We start from the raw sequence: 19630 nt of genomic DNA on the forward strand, positions 1-19630 counted from the left end.
TTCACTGGTCTTTACCCAAAGAGACTACATGATCTCTGGATAGAAACTATCCAACAAGTAAAGACAAAGATAAAACAGAACCAGGGAAACAAAGACAGTGAGATGAACAGGTAAGAGAGCCAAGGGGTGAGGTGGGGGTGATGGGGGGAGGACAGAGGAAAGATGTTAAATACGATGAAGAGGGGTTAAGAAGGAGAAGTAGGGAATATTACAGAATCAGTTAACATTCTTTTTAAATTCAAAGTGAAGCACAATCAAGCTATTAAGAAAAAAAGCAGTACAATATTCACTATCTTGCTTTGTTCAAAATTATATTCTATAGAATCCATTATTTATTCCAATGCCATACTAATGGTGAGATGGCGTTTGATAAGATTTATGTTTATCGAACTCTGTTTCTACCACCCTTTATTAATGACATAAGATGTCATATTAATTACATACTTGTAATATATCCTGAGCAGGTATACGTTTAGTACATAATTATGCTACTGTTACACTCCTAGACGGAGTATTTAGACAAAATTCTTCTCTGTAGACAGAGATGGGGACCACCACATTTATCAGAAACGCATTGAACATCTGTGCCTGTATTGGCCTTGTCTCATCACAGAAGCAGTAACAATTTATCCTTGATGGAATTTGGATTTGCCATACCTGTCCAACATGCCTCTGCTAATACAGTAATTGTGGCTTCACCAACAGATTCTGTCCAAGGAAATTTTTTCACAGCATTAAAAAAAAAAAAAAAAACTTAAGCAAAAAAGTGATGTCTAGGATATTTACCTTACACTAATATGTAAGGCCGTTGGCATTATTCTGAAGGACACAGGCTCTGAACAAGAAATCAATATATGGCATTGTCATTCTAATAGCTGTAGATACCAAAAGACAGATGGGAGAGGGGCCCTCCTAAGTATACCTTTCTCAGACATTTGTAAATATTTTGTTTCTGTGTCCTAAGATTTTGATTCTTTTTTTTTTCTCAAGATTTTGATTCTATGTCCTACTGAGTTGGAATTTGTAGTGGACAGGGGAGAAATTTCTACCAGGGAAAGGTAAAGAACTGGAAACTGGAAACTGGAAACTAAAATTGCAATGGAGCTGTATCAATCTTGATACATGAACTTCAGAGCATTGACTGAACCGAAGATCATTGTAATGACCAGGGTAAGTTACTACCAGAGAGATATGGCTGCTGTCACAGAATGGAAACAAGAAGTACAGGGAAGCAGAGTCAATACAAACATTATACTTACTGAAATCAAGTATTTAAACTTGGAAAAAGAAATGAGAAATTCTGCTTTCAATTCTAATAAATGAGAACATATGCCTCCACAAGAAATCTGGATATGCTGTCTCCACATGTTTCTGTGTGCCTCGCATAGGTAAGATTTTCGTTAGGCTAAATCTGAGTATTTAAACATATATATAACCACAAGCTAAATACTTTCTACATATACACATAATGAAGTTGAGGGTTAAAAGTGTATCAACAGGGATGAGTTCTAAAATCAATGCTTAAGATCAAGAAAAAAAGAGTATCATAAAAACTACCCTTGAAAAATCCCTAAAGTTGTAAAGACAGATGTATAAAAATGAGTATTTACCAGTATTTGCATGGAAACTATATTAAGTACCAAAATGATAATCATTATAGCAAAACGTTCCTGCTGGGAGAGGCATACAGGAACTGACATAGTCTAACCTACTGGGAGTCATACTTCCTCCATCTTATACTCAGTTGGGGTCCTGTGTTCACTGAGTGGAGTACTATATGAAATTGCCAGAATTATGCATACTCATCTCTGTCTCTCAGAACAAAATTACAACCAGTAATGAAGATTTGAATTTACTTAAATTTAAAGAGATGTAGAATGGGGCTGTACTGTGTGGATGAGCAATATAAGAGATCTGCAAAGAGCAGTTTTGATCATATGTAACTTTTAAATTTATAAACTAATAATGTGCAGTCTAATCTGCATTACATATGTTGTATAGGAATACATCTCCCTATACTCCCAGCATAGCAACAAAAAGTTTTACAACTATTCAACACTATACAGACAGAATACTAAGGACGCACTGATAAGGAGGAACTATGTGTGCACAGAAGGAAATAATCCAGCTGAGATGAATACTACCTGGAGGCAAGGAGAAGCATAGGATGGATGGTACAAGAGGGAAATCATAGATACCAATTACTGCTTCATGGTAAGTTTGGAGAAATAAAGACTTCAGGTTTATGATCAGTTAACTGAATATTAAACTCGCTAAACTAAACCTCTTCCTATTTTCCTTTTTTAACTGGAATTACTGCTAACTTAATAGTGCTTTTATATTATATATATAAAATCCTGAACTGGTGACACTAAATATACCACTTATAACATGAAGAATGATAAAATACAGAATCACAAAACATCACAATCTGGAAACTGTAAATCCAGACTTGGCAGGCAGCTCTTAATATACCCTACAATGCCATACCTTATTATGATGGCTTGGTGTAATCAAGCACTGCCACTATACTGGAGATACAAGTGTGGACACTATATTAGAAGTGGGCATGCTGGTGGCAGTTTTCCTAGGAAGAGAAGTGTGCTATGTGCATAACAGGTAAGAATAGTATATATTTAAGAATAATATATATTTAACAGCAGCCTATGAAAGTCCATCCCTTCCACTGGGCTCTTTCCAAATAAAGAGCATTTCTGTAGGCATTATTTTCTTCTGAGACTCTACAAACCTCTAGCTATAAATATCTAGACTATAACTTGACATCTGGCCCAAAAGCAGCCATGATAAGCTGGACACAAGGAAAATCCAACAGTCTATAAGGAGGCCTGGTATAAGAATTCTGCTCTGTGGGTAAGTACCTCTATTAGAGGGTGACTAAACAATCCAAATAGATCCTCTCTTTAAGAAGTATAATGGAAGATATGTAAGATTACAAAGAAAAAAAGTCATTAAGAAAAGTCATGGGCTATAAAGAAAGCATGCAGACAGAATGATGGTGGCAGTCAGTGACAGTGGTAAAAGTGGTAGTAATAAAAAAAGCTGAAGCTTAAAGATGGAAGGCCCTTAAAGTTTATATTATACCTGAATAACTCTGCAATTCTCCATGAGGTCAATTTTCTGTGCTTCCTCACTATTCTGTATATTCCTTCAATAAACTCCCAACAATAAAAAGGTAGTATCCTTGTTTGTAGAAGTTATACAATTGTTTGTGAAAAGATGTCAATATATCCTTTGAAATCCAAGCTAGATTTCTCTATGGTTCTTTTTTTTTCCCCCTACGGTTCTTAAATAGCAATACTGCTAAGAGCTATTACTATCCACCTGCTCTATGTTAAAACTATTTTCCAACTCTACTTATTAGGTATTATAATTTTTCCTAGTTATAAGGTGGTTGATTTTGATTTTTTAGTTACTACTCGGGCTAATACTGAACTCTAGGGCAATGTGCTTACTCTATTTACTGCTTTAACATGATATATTATGCAATTATTTTCACACGGAGAAGCTGACACCAAGAGCCAGAAGAAAAGTGCATAAGGGTATGTTACTAATCAAAATATTCATGTGACAATGAATACTTTGGTTTCAGCTTAATGGTTAAAAATGGCAGATATGATTTTGATTTAGGGGAAAATATATAGGGACTTTAAGGAAATTAGGTTCAAATGGCAAAGTCCAATAAATAAACTGACAAATGAGTGAGAGATATACATATACACTCACTTTTTAATAAGTTCTATTTGGCCTAGATATAAAAAGTTGCATGTTGCCACTTACAACAGATAGCTACATTCTTTGCACATATAGTTCCTTTAATCCTAACACCCCTGACTAGTGGAGATTTTTTTTCCTAGTCCCATTTTATACATGAGACAACCATCAGAGAGGTTAGACAAAGTGTCCAAGACACAAAGTAAAGTGTAAGTGCCAATATGCAGACCCAGATCAGAATGACTCAAAAGCCTAAACTTTCCACTATACCATATTACACTACTTTGGATCCGGAGCAACATTCCAAGGTTTTGTTTTTGTTTTTTAATATTCCAAGTTTTAAATGTGAAATATGATACGGGAAAAAAGAAAGAAAATAGACAAAAAATTAAAATGATTCTTCGTTCTAAAATCTATAATCAAATTGAATAAGCATAAAATGACAACAGCTGGTCATGAAATTTCACTCAATTGTGCTAAACACTATTATTAAGTACCTTGGCCAGTTTCTCAGGGATAAGTTCTTCTTTTGGACCTCCGATTTCTTCATCATCATCATCCTTTTTCTTTTTCTGATTTCTCTGCTGCTTTTCTTTTTCTGCATTTTTTTTCTCTTCTTCTATCTGGGCTTTCTTTTGAGCTCTTCTTTGTTTATTTCGTAGCTTCTTTAGCTCTTTGTCAGACATGTTTGCTGTAGGCAACATGTGTTAATTAATTAAAACCACATTAATCAGGTTAGTAATGATAAATCACTAACTTAATATTTCCATTAAAACTCTCATAAAAAATATTACATGTTACGCATGTTCATGTTCCTATGTGTACCTAGACATTTAATGGTTCCACATATGATAGAGAACACTCTGATCTCTTCAAAAAAATTTTTTGAAAACAGATGGAGACCTGGTGCCGCAACCATAGCAAAGCATAAAAGTATACAAGTTCCTCCAGCAATATTATACTTGAAATTCTAGAAATGTAACATGCTGTTTCATATTTCTATGGCTGTAGACTCTGTTCTTTCTTAGTTATGCCTCTTTAAACTCATCAATTATTCATTCTCTACTTGGTGCTGCCACTACAACATATATTTTGCTTGTCACAATACTTTTTGTTTATACATGTTCTCCTTTCAGACAGTGAATTCCTTGGTGGAAGAGACTCAGTTTTACTCCTAAATCTTTGTATTCTCAGTGCCTACTGGTATACAGAAAATATTCAAATATTTGTTATAGAATAATAAATAACTATATGGTAAATTAAAGGTCTGACATTGAAAATTAACAGCTCTTGTGGTATAAATCATGGAATGTCTCAAAACAAAGACTGAAAATCACTAGCACGCAATAATAAAGTGAAAAACCTATATTGTTTAGTTTTCAAGCAATAAATCTGAAAGTTACATGTGCAACTGGTATTTATTTAGATAATACTTATTGATACTAAGAAATGAAAAAGGTCATTCTAAAATATACCACGGTGTTAATTTTCAAATATGCCCATAAACTCTTTCCTTCAAAAGGTAGAGCCTATTTCCCCTTCCCTTAATTGTGGGCTATATTTAACCCACTTCCAACGAATGGAATATACTAGAAATCAAAGCACATGACATCCAAGATCAGAACATAAAAGTATGGTAGATTCCTCCTTGCTTTCTCCTGGACCACCACTTAGAAGAAACCAGCCTCATGCTGTGAAGATACACAAATAACCTTATGGAAAGACCCATGTGGCCAAAAAAAAGGCCCCCGGCCATGAGAGTAAGCCATCTTGGAAGCAGATTCTCCAACTCCAACAATTCAGACGCTCTGGCTGCCGTCTTGACTTCAATCTCCTGAGAGACTCTACATCTTTCAAAATCATATAGCAAAGCTAAGTGGCTTCTGAGTTCTTGGCCCATAGTAACTCTGAGGTAATACATTTTTGTTATTTAAAGCTATGTGTAAGCAATCTGTTATACAGCAATAGATAACCAAGGCAGATTTTGGTACCTGGAAGTGGAGTGCTGCTGCAATAAAAATCTAAAATGTAGGACTGACTTTGGTTCTAGAGCATGGCAAATGGTAGAAAGATTTGGAAAAAAGGATTAATGAAAGCTCAAAGGATCTCAGACTATTTAATAGAATCTAGATTTTGAAGAGGCTGCAAATGAAACATGTGATAGTCATATAGAGACAGAAAGTTTAATAATATGCATTTAATAATATTATAAAATGTATCAAATGAACTGGGTGATCTAGCTTTGAGGGATTCAGGCCGAAAAAAAGGGGGTAGTTAAGGTAGCACCTGATTCCTCTTGCAGCTTACAATAAAAACGCAAGAGAAAGAAACAAATGGAACAAGAATTCCATTCTCAAAATTCTCAGTTCTCAAAATTCTCAGCCTCTTCAGAAGGGCTGCTGAGCAAAGATCAAATTCAGAGAACTGCCAAAAAAATATGTCAACAAGAAAACAGAGTTTGGCTTTAAATTTTTTAAGACTCAGAACTCAGAAAAGATGGTGCCTCAGTTATTAGTCACCCAAAGGTTCTCTTCTCTTAAAAATTTTAAGAGTGTGATTCACAGATTCTTTCAAACAGAGCTTCTAAGAAACTCAAGCACGTTGTCCTTTCAGCAAAAGCTCTACGTAACAAAGATATTTGCGCATGTAGCTTCCAATAAGATTTACAAAAGATCCATAAAGGTTTTAAGAGAACTCTATGGGCAGAAACAGCAATAGTTTAGTCCAAACGGACTGTCCATTTAGATTAAAAGGAACAGAGATAATATAAAAGACACCCCTAGAAAGGAGTAAAAATGAGTGGGAAATATCAGGGAGGGAGACAGAACATGAGAGACTCCAAACTCTGGGAAACGAACTAGGGGTGGTAGAAGGGGGGGGCTGGGCGGGGGGGGGGAGGGGGTGACTGGGTGACAGCCACTGAGGGGGGCACTTGATGAGCACTGGGTGTTATCCTATATGTTGGCAAATTGAACACCAATAAAAAATAAATTTATAAAAATATTTTAAAGACACCCCTAAATTTTGGAAGCAGACTGAAAAACTACTCAGATGCAAAAAATGCTAACTTTTTAAAAAATAACTTAAGTAATCTCTACACCCAACATGGGGCTTGAACCCACAACCCCTATAACAAGAGTTGCAAGCTCTTCCAATTGAGCTGGCCAGGTGCCACACAAATGCTAACTTTTAAGAACAAGGAAATATGATGCAAAAGGTAGAACCAAGGACCCAGGGATAAGACCCAGGAACCATTAGAGAATTAATCCTACATTGTGAGTCCTAATCAACAAACAACTGCTATCCTAAACCTAACTAGACTTGAGAACTGACATGAATCCTGTGTACCTCCCATTTCCCCCTCACCACTCCCCTTTTGAACAAGAATATTGACAATGGTACTCTATTCCTCTGCAATCAATTTATATTGGACATGTACTTACGCACAGAACTATACTTGAAGAGCTATACTAGCTATACTAAAGAACCATACTCAAGACCTCATCAGCACTAGAACCTCATTTAAATATAACATTCTGGACTCTGAGCTAATGCTGTAATGGAATGAGACTTTTGAAGGCCTTGGAAGGGGCAAGTGTATTTTGCATGTAAGAATAATGTAAATAATTTTGTGTCCAGAATACAGAACTTGGCAGTTAAAAATATGTCTACAAATTGTTTGATTCTTCTCTCAAATATAGGTTATACTTGGTGACTCACTTCTACAAAGACAGAACATGAAGGTAGTGATGGAGTGTTATGTCAAGAGAACAGAACTTTGGAAGCGTGTGGCTTCTTCCTTGCTTTCATGGCTAGCTACTATAGTCTTGAGGAACTGAAGAAACACTATAGAGAAACTAATGAATTAAAGCCACCTTTACAAAAGCCATGTGAGTGAGCCATCTGGGAAATGGATCTTCTAGCCCTAGTTAAGCTTTCAGATGATTACAGCCTCACCCAACATCTTTTTTCTTTTTTTGAGAGTTTGAAAGTGAGAGAATGAGCGCGTGCACTCACGTGCGCACGCGCACACACACACACACACACACAAAGGGGAGAGAGAGAAGTAGGCTCTCCGCTGAGCAGGGAGCCCAATGTGGGGCTCCATCTCAGGAGCCTGGTATCATGACCCGAGCCAAAGGCAGAAGCTTAACCAACTGAGCTACCCAGGCACGCCAGCCAACACCTTTACAACTTTATTAAAGACCCTGAGCTGGAACAACCTAGATGCTTCTAAATTCCTAAACTATAGAAATAGTTAAACTGCTAAATTTAGGGAAATTTATTATGTGTCTATTGATAATAGATAACAACCATCAAAAACAAATACACACCTGCTTCTCTCTCTTCCTAGTAAAAAAGCCCTTGCTACTAAAATAGAAAATTTCAAACAAGGACCAAAAATTACATTCTGGAAATACAAGACATTTATAAATGAATAACCACAAAAATTATAGCCTTTTAAGGACTTGTAAAATAACTGTTACCACTTATATCCTTACTACACACTAGATACCATGCACACATTTTATTTAATATCTTCAATAATCTCATGGGTTACAGTATAGTGTTATTTAACATATGAGAAAACTGAGGTTTTCAGAGGAAAAATATTAACTCAAGAGTAATAATAAAAGGGAGGACAAGGATTTAAATCCACCTAACTCTGATTCCATAGTCTAGGCTCTTTCTTTCCACTATGTTATACCATGAGTCAACAATCTTTTTCTATAATGGGCCAAATACTAAATATTTTCAGTTTTGTAAGCCATGGGTCTCTGGTGCTAACTAAACTCAGCTACTACAGCATAAAATTAGCCATAACAATACATAAACAAATGGGCTCAGTTATGTCCCAGTAAAACTTTATTCATCAAATCAAACTGCAGTACAGATCTGGTCCACTTGCTATTTTGTAACTCTATTTTATATTATCTGCTACTGCCTTGAAAGGACTCACCTAGTTCATAACAATAGAGTTGCCATACAAAAATAGAGAAAGGAATAACCACATTAGATATTAACACAGAAATTAAGAGTTTGAATTTTGTTTCACTTAATGTAACACGAGTTACACCTGGATAAGCACTGTCTCAACTTTACCAGAATTACCTATTATCTGTGTGAATATAATAGAGACTCCAAATTTTTGCTTCAGAGAATTCTACTATGCTAGAATGTTGCACTATCTTAAAAAAACAAAAAACAAAAAACAAAAAACTGGGCAGCCCCGGTGGCGCAGCGGTTTAGTGCCACCTGCAGCCATGATCCTGGAAGACCCTGGATCTAGTCCCATGTCAGGCTCTCTGCATGGTGCCTGCTTCTCCCTCTGCCTGTGTCTCTGCCCACCCCCGTGTGTCTCTATGAATAAATAAAGTCTTTAAAAAAAAAACTATGTATATGTATGTGTGTGCATTCATATATGTGTATACATAGACAGTAACATCTAAACCTAGACTATACAGCGAAATCAACATTCACATAAGAAGGCAAAATTTAAAAAATCTGGTCACATAAAGACTTTTAAAGTTTACTGAAAAGATAAAAACAGGAGCAAAAAATAACTTCTCAACCAAAGGATAACTACCAGATATTTACTACAAATAGTAAGCTTTATGGTGGACCATTAGAAACATTATGTTTAAAGATAAAAAAGGCAGCAATCATGCTACTGTTCCCATTAATTAGCAATTTTAGCAACCCATATCAATGCAGTAAGGCATGGAAAAGAGAGGTATACAAAAACTACTAATGTTTACAGATTAATGTTAACAGCTTACATAGAAAAAATTTTTAAAATCAACTGAAAAAACTACTAAACCTAGAATCAGAGTTCAACAGATACCAACTTGACAAAAACTATTAATATACATTTAGAATACCGAAATGGGAAAAAAAAAGACATGTAGAGTTTTGGTTGTAAACTCACCAAAGTTATATGACAATTACACTAAAACATAAATAGAAGATACAGTGCATTCTAGCATGCAAAGATTCAAGATTATTTAAGATATCCCCACCCCAAATGGTAATCTGGATCTTAAATCATTTCAAATTAAAAATTCCAAAAGAAAGTTTCTGACAGACAAGCTAATTCTATAGTTCAAATATAAAAGCAAGTTCATACAGAAGAAAATTCTTTTTTTTTTAAGATTTTATTTATTTATTCATGAGAGACACAGAGGGGGAGAGAGAGAGACAGAGAGTGGGTCAGAGACACAGGCAGAGGGAGAAGCAGGCTCCATGCAGGGAGCCTGATGTGGGACTCGATCCTGGGTCTCCAGGATCAGGCCCTGGGCTGAAAGCAGCGCTAAACTGCTGGGTCACCCGGGCTGCCTCAGAAGAAAATTCTAAAGACAGTTATAAAGAGAGACAAAGAGATCATAAGAACATAAACCTGTATACTGATGTCAATAACCACAGTATTAATGTCTTTTTTTTTTAAAAGATTTTATTTATTCATAGAGATGCAGAGAGAGAGAGAGAGAGAGGCAGAGACACAGGCAGAGGGAGAAGCAGGCTCCATGCAGAGAGCCTGACATGGGACTCGATCCAGGGTCTCCAGGATCACGCCAGGCGGCGCTAAACTGCTGTGCCACAGGGGCTGCCCAGTATTAATGTCTTTACAGTAAGTTCTGATGTTAGAACCAGATACCATACCCACAACCCACTACATTGTATTTCACAGTTTAGTTCATGATAAAGGTGGCATTTTTTTAAAAAAGATTTTATTTTTAGGTAATCTCTATACCCAATATGGGGCTCAAACTCACAATACCAAGATCAAGAGTCACATCTTCCACAGACTGAGCCAACCAGTCACCCTTCGAGGTGGTATTTTAAATTAGTGGGGAATATGACAACCTATCAACAAATACTGCTGAGGAATCAGCAGCCTATTTAAGGGTAATAAGCTGCCTTCTACTTCACATCTTTATATAAACAATTAACTCCAGATGAAGAGTGCCTGCGGGGTCGTCGGGTGAGTGTCTGATTCTTGGTTTCGGCTGGGGTCATGATCTTAGAGTTGTGAGATTGAGCCCTATATCAAGCTCCACACTCAGACCAGAGCCCGCCTGGGACTTTCTCTCCCTCTGCCCCACCTCCAAGATGGGCGTGTTCTCTCTCTCCTTTATAAATAAAGACATACATACATACATTCTTTAAAAAGTCTAGGAATTATAAATCAGTTATTTTCCTCAAAATAACAAAAACATAAAGGATGGATAATTTTCTACATTAGCAATAAAGTAAAAGATAAGCTCAATATAGTGTGTGTGGCAATAAAAACTGACAAACATTTTAAGGAAGACAATTTTGACACTATTTCAAATTCTCATACTCTTTAACCCAGTAATTTCCACTTCTTATGATCCACGGTAAGTAAACAAGTGTAAAATGTTATACAAGGACATTTACTATAGTATTGCAATGGTGGTGGTGGGGGGGGACCCACATAGGTTCCTACATAGCTTTTAAAACAACTGATAAGGGCAGCCCAGGTGGCTCAGCGGTTGAGTATCTGCCTTCAGTCCAGGGCCTGATCCTGGAGACCCAGGATCGAGTCGCACATCAGGCTCCCTGCATGGAGCCTGCTTCTCCTTCTGCCTGTGTCTCTGCCTGTGCGTGTGTGTGTGTGTGTGTGTGTGTGTGTGTCCCGTGAGTAAATAAATAAAATCTTAAAATATATATATATTTTTAAAAATATATATATTAAAAAAATAAAAATAAAAATAATAAAATAAAAAAACTAATGATTGTAAGAAGTTATGTCCAGACGTGGAGCAAAACTATGAAAAAACAAGTCTAAGTTGCAGAATACTGGAGATAATATCACTAATTTATAGGGCTAAAAAAATAAAAAATATCACTAATTTATAGGGCTAAAAAAATAAAACAAATGAAAACCAAACAACTTCAAAGAACTTCCCTAAAATGTGTGTGGAGTTTACGTACACATAAAACTGGAATATGTAATTGTGTACAAAGGACACTGAACCTTTTATAGGGATAACCCTTGAAAGAAGATTATCTATGGGTGGGAGAATAGTGAAAGGGGATTTTTACAATTGCTAGTGTACTTCTGAATTAATTTTGTACAATTAGAGTTCAAATATACACATGTACATAATTTGTATACAAATGTACATAAATTGTACATTATTTGTATAATTTGAAGAGGTGAAAGGCAGGAGGAATGGAGTGAACAAAAAGATAAAAGAAGCCAGAGGATCACAGCTCTCAGTGTTAAATTGTTTTGTAGATTCTTACTGGCATTTTCTCTCTAGTTGAAGAGGCAACCACAGGTAGAGGATCAAGTAAAATCTATACAGGGGTTTCAATGTGTGATTTTAAATTTTAATAAAAATTAACAAAAGAATCCAAAGGTCTTTATCAGGAAGGATACAGAAAACAACCAACCATAACTTCAGAAGAGGAATAAGCTCAGGACTGAGTATGTTACTGTTACACTTTTTTCTGCCCCACCTCATGTTACATTTTTGCCATGAATAGCTCACAAAATATTTAGGAGTATAATTAATTTATATCCTTCTACATGCCTGATCATTTTTATTCTGAGATCCTTTTCCAAATAATTATCTAAGGATGTCTATCTGGCATCATGGTATAAAAACAGCACTTTAGAAACTGGCCAAATGATAAATCACTTAGCAATTTTACTAGTTTAATTCCAAGCTGGCTTTTAATGTTCAAGCGACACTGACCTTTCACTAAATTATAAATATTACAAAGAAGAATAACTAGATACACTGACAACCAATAATAAAGTAGAGTGCCGACACTAATGATACAGTTAGCAATTTATAGTACTGTGTAAACCAGATGTTAAATGTTAAACTCATGGAATTCAACTTCCTAAAAAGCTAACAATCAGTTACAAATTAAATTCTTACTTAACTTTTGAAAGCATAAACAGTATTTTTCTTTTATTGCTTAGAGAAATCCACAAAATGTCCATCACCATTTTCTAAGCATGTATTAAACATCTTCCCATAAGGTGCTTACTAAAAAGCTCAAGAAAAATCTGTTACCCAAAAATACAAATACACATATATACACCATAGCAAACAAAAAGAAATCTTTGGATATTATACCTGTATCAGCTTCATGTTCTTTATTCTCATCTGTAAGGGGGTTGTCATGAAGCTTCAAATAGATCTCTATAGCAATTCGTGCTGCTTTGAAGTAAAATGGATGCTGTCGAAGTACATCTTCTAGTTTTAATAAGTCCACATATGATCTAAGGGTAATCTTCCTCATACAGTAAGTATGAAAGTCAAACTGGTCATCAGTGATTTCTATAAAATGCTAACAAAATTATCTTTTTTATTATACTGAAGTATAACAATGTCAAAGAAAACTACAGAAATCAAAGTCTTGGAATTACTTGTTTCCTACACATTAAAAATTAGTAAAGTAAAAAAACATTAAAAATTACAATCACCCAGTATCAATATTTTGCAAATAAGCAAATACAATTGGCTATTCCTTAGCACAGTATATTCACCGAGGACTGAATTATTTGGTGAATGAAAAAGAAACACATGATTTTTAAACATATATATTTATTCCTTCCTTAATCATACTTAAATAAAGCTAGCATAACAAATCAAAACATAATTTATTAGTATACATGATACAGTACATTTACACATTAAAATTCAGTTTTTATATTCAGAATGACATGCAAATACTGTATGTAGTATTTGGTAATTTTTCTGAAAATATAAATCTTAGTCCTACACAATGTTATGTGGGAGAGAAATAATTAGCATGTAAGTCAAGCAACCAGAACCTAACACACTTTAACTAAGCTCTGGGGTTCTCGACTTGATAAGAGAACAGCATAACAGCATGAATATATAAATTATCTTTATCTGTGAAAAACACAGAAAAGGAAAGCCAACCACTAGTGACAGAAATGAATCAAAAGAGGACTTAAGATGAAAGTATCAGGAAAAAAAAAAATAAAAAAAAAAGAAAGTATCAGAAAATGAGGAATTACATAGGCTACAGAAATACTGTAATAAAGGATTCAAACCTTGTAGTTTATGATTATCAAGGGTATATTGCATCACCAATCAACCCCATACCACACAGCTTTCTAGGGTAACTTAATGAGCTTTGTATTACTGAAGATGCAACAACAATTTGAAAGAAACATTCAAAAGTCAATAAAAACATAGCCAAGATACAAACTTTCCATCAAGTTTTTTACATGAATTCTTGCTGAAAAGCAGACAATGGGCAAGTCTGCTGAAAATGTAGTCTATAACATTTCTATCAAAAAACTGAAAAAAATGTGAGCACTAATATTTAGAAGTTACTTACTGTGAATTATAAAGAAAGGAAAAGACAGTAATTGTCCAAAACCTTCAACATATAACAATAAAATGAGAAACTCATACATATATGGTACTTACTCTCTCAATCTCATGACATTTCTTAAGTGCTTCACCAAATTTATTCATTGCCTTATAAGCCTGGGCACATTCTGTCTGGAACCACATGCACTGCATTTCATTCAAATTCTCTACCGCTGATGTTCCTTCCTATATGAAAATTACATACATTCAAGACCATTTCTTATCAAATAAACCATTTTACCATAGAATTTAAAAAGGAAAATATGGTCAATCGATTCGAATTCTTTCAAAATCAATTTCTATCTCTTTAACTATTTTTAGAGTGAGAGAGAAATGCTATTATGTGTAAGAAATTAGAATTATATTTCTAATCACTAAAAAAAGTTCCTTTGTAAATAATCAAAAGATCTATATAACTGGGGTTGGAGAGTAACATAAGAAATAGAACTAGCACACAGCATGTAGTAAATTAACATTAGTTCCCCCTTAAAAAAATTCATATAAACATACATTGATATAAATCAGTTTAAAAACCCATCATACAAACTACTAAAAATAAAATTATGTTTTATACTGATACTGATTTCAGTTTCTTCCTGATAAGGCAATTTAATTAAAATCCCATTTTGATACTAAAATTGCTAGAAACAAATTCTGAAAAAACAAGCAATGTATACAAGTATAAACTGTTTATTTGTAAGATTACGAGCTGTACAAACCCTTGTAAATTTCGAGCACATTTCTTCAGCCTCTTTTATCAGATTGGCTTTTAGCATGTACTTTGCACACTTGGAATTGATAAATCTGTCTGCTGTGTCCAAGGCCTGCGCTTCATCCATCCACCTTGCAGCTTCTCTAATATTACCAGCATGCTTATAGAAAAGCAAAATAAACCAGTCAGTATGCTAATTTTACTATGCAGGTAATTAGTTACCTATTGATAAATACCTAAAACACAAATGGAAAAAAAGGTATTCTTCTGACTGATCTTAAGACCCTAATCAATGTAGATGCATATATTTTAATACTTTTCTGGGCATGTAGAACATAGGCTGACAGTAAAGAACTGTTTTAATAATACTGTTTACTGTTAGACTTCACTGCTTGTATCAGTGTCTGGCACATATGAATACTCAAAAACAATGGCTGAATTCAAGAATAAATGATAAGCAAAATCTTTAAGTCAGAATAACAAAGTTCATAGAATGCATCATGTCTGAGCATAAGAGAAATTCTGTCAACATAAAAGAACACTCATCTAAAAAAATTATTCAACATCGAAAAAAAAATTTTTTTTTTAAAAAGGGCAAAAGTATGGCCAAATTTCTACCCTAAAGGAACCACGGAAACATTACTCCTTATTACTGGACATTCCACAAGGCTCTAATAATGTAAATATTCTAATTTACATTATTGGTCCATTTTGTCAAAGCCACAAAACTATGAGCACAACCTGGCTTTTTAAAGTGCTTTTAAAACAACACTTAATTTCATTATTTTTTGGTAAATAAATTTTTTTTAAAGATCTTATTTATTTATTCATGAGAGACACAGAGACACAGGCAGAGGGAGAAGCAGGCTCCATGCAGGGAGCCCGATGTGGGACTCGATCCTGGGACCGCAGAATCAACCCCTGAGCTGAAGGCAGATGCTCAACCGCTGAGCCACCCAGGCATCCCTTTTTTGGTAAATAAATTTTAAGTTCACAATCTCTTCCCTAAGAGCTTTTATTACTGGGATCCCTGGGTGGCGCAGCAGTTTAGCGCCTGCCTTTGGCCCAGGGCGCGATCCTGGAGACCCGGGATTGAATCCCACGTCGGGCTCCCGGTGCATGGAGCCTGCTTCTCCCTCTGCCCGTGTCTCTCTCTCTCTCTCTCTCTCTCTCTCGCTCTCTCTCTGTGACTATCATAAATAAATAATAAAATTTTTTAAAAAGGAGCTTTTATTACTAACTTTTATTTGTATTAAGAAAGAGAAGAGCCAACTTTAAGATCATGCTAAAACATATAATTGAAGATTCTCAAGTAACAGCAACAAGTTAAGAAGACGGCAGCCTGGGTGGCTCAGCGGTTTAGCGCCGCCTTCAGCCTAGGGCGTGATCCTGGAAACCCAGGATCAAGTCCCACGTCAGGCTCCCTGCATGGAGCCTGCTTCTCCCTCTGCCCATGCCTCTGCCTCTCTCGCTCTCTCCCTCTCCCTCTCTTTCATGAATAAATAAAATCTTTTAAAAAGTTAAGAAGACAAGAACAATAATATAATCTTCAGTTTCATTTCATTAAAATTACCAGATACTGATCATGATCATACTCAAATGCTAAGAGAAACAAACCTGTCACAGTAAATTAAATACTTCTGAGTATCTATACTCTTACTACTTAAAACCAAGAAAATAACCAGACGTGTGTATGTGTGAATGTGGGCGCCTGGGTGGCTCAGTTGGTTAAGTGTCTGCCTTTGAGTCAGGTCACGATCCCAGTGTCCTGGGATTGAGCCCCACATCGGCCTCCCTGCTCAGCAGAGAGCCTGCTTCTCCCTCTCCTGCCCACCCCGCTTGTGCATGCGTGTTCTCAGTCAAATTAATTAATTAATATATCTTTCTTTTAAAAGAATATATAATATGAACAACAAAATATCTGAATAATCATATGCATGTATATCTGTATGTGTATGTAGAGATATGAGTAAATTATCATGACCATGACAAATCTAAAAATAAACAGACTGAGAAATGTTCTACACTTATTCCAAGTTTTCCGAGCCATCAAATATATCATTTTTGTTACAAAATTATAGAAAACAGTTTTTAAAAGACTCATTACCTTATTAAAAAGGGGGGGAATATTTTACCTTATAGATTTTAGCTTTCACAAGAAAGAGTTCTATCAATGTAGGTGTACTTTCAATAGCGGTATTTATGTATTCCAGAGCGATGGATGGCTGACCAATTTTGTCATAATGCTGTGCCAAGTAGTATTGGACCCAAAGTAATGTGGTTGGTGGTTCCTCTTTTCCATCATCTTTAAAAAGTGGGAGAGGTGGGTGGGAGAGGAAATAAGCCAAGATTAGTCATTACATATATGATGAGAGTACCCACCTCCAAATGGCTTTATCTTTATTAATAAGGAAAAGCAGTTTGAACTATTTATTTATGTATCTAGTTATAAAACCATCCTTAAATTTATAAGATCTTTGGAAGGGATCATGCTGTCTGTTCTGTATCATTACAACCTCTAACACAATGCCTTGAATTTAGTAAGAACTTTATATATATAATAAATATGGCAGATAAATGAGATCAAAGATATTAAAAATTACCTAAAAAAAGAAACTGAAAGGAGTGGGGGTAGACAAGTTGTGCTAGTACTATGAAAGTGTAATGATCAGGATGTTATTTATGAGGGGCGAAAAAGGTATCAAAAATATTGATTTTCCATTAATGTGAAATTAAAAAAAAAAAAATGGCCTGACTGCTTAATTGGGTTTCTAGCTAATGTACTAAACTATACATAAATATACTTGTAATGTGGTTGAGTTTGGGGTGATTATAATATTAATATATTTTAATATTATGCTGATGTGCAACGATGCATAATTTAGGTCAAATAAAAACTATACCCCAAAAATGACAGAAGTAAAAATGCTTACTCTACATTTTAGTTAATTTTTTATACACTCACAAGAAAATGTGTAAGTTAAATATACAACCCACACATTATAAAATAGTTTTTAATACCAATATCTAAAATCTAAGAACTGTCATTTGCTTTCAAAGAAAGCAATGGATTGCTTATTTTTATCCTAGTAAAAGTAGGATGGCTCAGTGGACAAACAATAGGAGTGGAACTCACCAACTCCCGATCTGATAGATCTGCAACTAAAGTGCTGCATATTCTTGGGCATGTCATTGAACCTCTTCCACATTTGTAAAATATGTAGGAAAATGCTGATAATCAAAGGAACATCATGATGATTAACCAATGAAACCATGGTAACGCCTTCTAAAAAGTATTATTAAAATTAATCTGAGACCTAGAAACAATGATCAACCCAATAGCAATGAGCATCCCAGGTCCCATACTGGGCTTTCCCACTAAGAACCAGGGCTCCTTTGGAAAAACAAGTGATTCCAGGTCTGCTATGGGCAGTGTACCAGATGAACTGGAATATCTGGTCATACCAAACTGCAAAAAAGCTACGTGAAGGCTGGAACCATTTGAAACTGCAATGATTTAAAACATCAAGTATGTTTAAACCCATGAATTTATAATACCTTTAAAATGTGCTCTGGCATCTTTGAAGGATGCTACTAAATGAATTCATTATTTTGAAAACTGATAAAGAACAACAACAAAAAGTATGAGATACAGGGGAAAGCAGCAGCATTTATCTTGCTTTTCCTATATAAACCAAAATACTGGATAAACAGGTAACAGATGAAGGGAAATTTCTCAAGATAATAAAGATGAATGACAGATTATCACTAGCTTATAATTCCTGACAGTTGCTAACATACAAACACTAAGTGCCTCCTGGTGTAAGAACATACTACATCACACCCATGAAATAAACCTTTTTCACCCTCTGTATTTAAAAAGAAACAAACAAAAAAAAAAGTGAATCTCATTAAGCCTCTACCTAGACCTGTCCATTAGAAGCTTCTACAAGGATGGAAGCATTCTGTATTTGCCCTGGCCATTATGGTAGTAGGCACTGGCTTTACACAGCTATTGAGCAGCACCTGAAATGTGGCTACTGCAACTGAAGAACTGAATTATTAATTTTACTTAATTTAAAAATTTTAATAATCACATTTGGCTAACAGTTATTATACTAGACAGCACAGCTCTACAGCCAACTACCAATTTGTAACAACTCAGAGAATAGAAGAACATGTTAAGCAACACCATGCAAGTCCATTCAGCAAAATCTAGACTGTAGAAAACTTAAGAAAAAAAAATTCAAAATTTTAAGCAAATAAATTGCAGGAAATAGAGCAAATAGAACACCTATAGATTTTTTATAAGAGAGTTGAGATATATCAAACTCAAGAGTATAGATTTCATATGGGTCCTCACTCAAACAAACTTGAAAACCAAAGAGGGGGAAAAAATGACATTTCTAAGATAACTAGAAATGTAAGTAAGCATGGATTTTTCTTTGACAATAAGAAAGCATTAATGTTCAAGTGTGGTGATGATATTATGGTTATGATCGTTAGAATACTAAAATAGTCATGGATAAAACGATGCGATGTTTGGGACTTGCTTCAGAATAACATGGGAACAGAGGGAAGTAGGTAAGAATATCAATGAAATATGTTTTCCCACGAGTTAAAAATTATTGAAGTTGGAGGGTACGTAAATGATGGAGGATCACTGTATGATTGGATCTACTGTTTAAGATGTTTTAAATTCTACACTTTTTGTCAAGAAGACAATATGATTCTCTTCTTGGCCAAATATTCTCACACAATGTGCAAATTAATGCATCTCCATCCTTAAAAAGTTTAA

General features: G+C 35.0%; 1 protein-coding gene across 4 annotated transcripts in view; it reads right to left on the minus strand.

Moving 5' to 3' along the window:
• NAA15 (N-alpha-acetyltransferase 15, NatA auxiliary subunit) overlaps positions 1-19630 on the minus strand; it is an 83867-nt gene that overhangs the window by 16225 nt on the left and 48012 nt on the right. For 3 of the 4 annotated variants that reach the window (XM_038564598.1, XM_038564597.1, XM_038564599.1), the window contains exons 11-15: positions 16968-17137; positions 14840-14992; positions 14178-14306; positions 12849-13062; positions 4230-4423 (exon numbers count right to left, since the gene is read on the minus strand). In XM_038564598.1, the coding sequence (XP_038420526.1) occupies positions 4230-4423; positions 12849-13062; positions 14178-14306; positions 14840-14992; positions 16968-17137 (860 nt within the window). Of the gene's footprint in view, positions 1-4229; positions 4424-12848; positions 13063-14177; positions 14307-14839; positions 14993-16967; positions 17138-17968; positions 18064-19630 lie in introns of those variants that run through there. The other variant, XR_005373881.1, reaches the window with a different exon arrangement.

The sequence above is a fragment of the Canis lupus genome, chromosome 19 (genome assembly GCF_011100685.1).
Source record: "Canis lupus familiaris isolate Mischka breed German Shepherd chromosome 19, alternate assembly UU_Cfam_GSD_1.0, whole genome shotgun sequence".
NCBI classification, from domain to species: domain Eukaryota; kingdom Metazoa; phylum Chordata; class Mammalia; order Carnivora; family Canidae; genus Canis; species Canis lupus.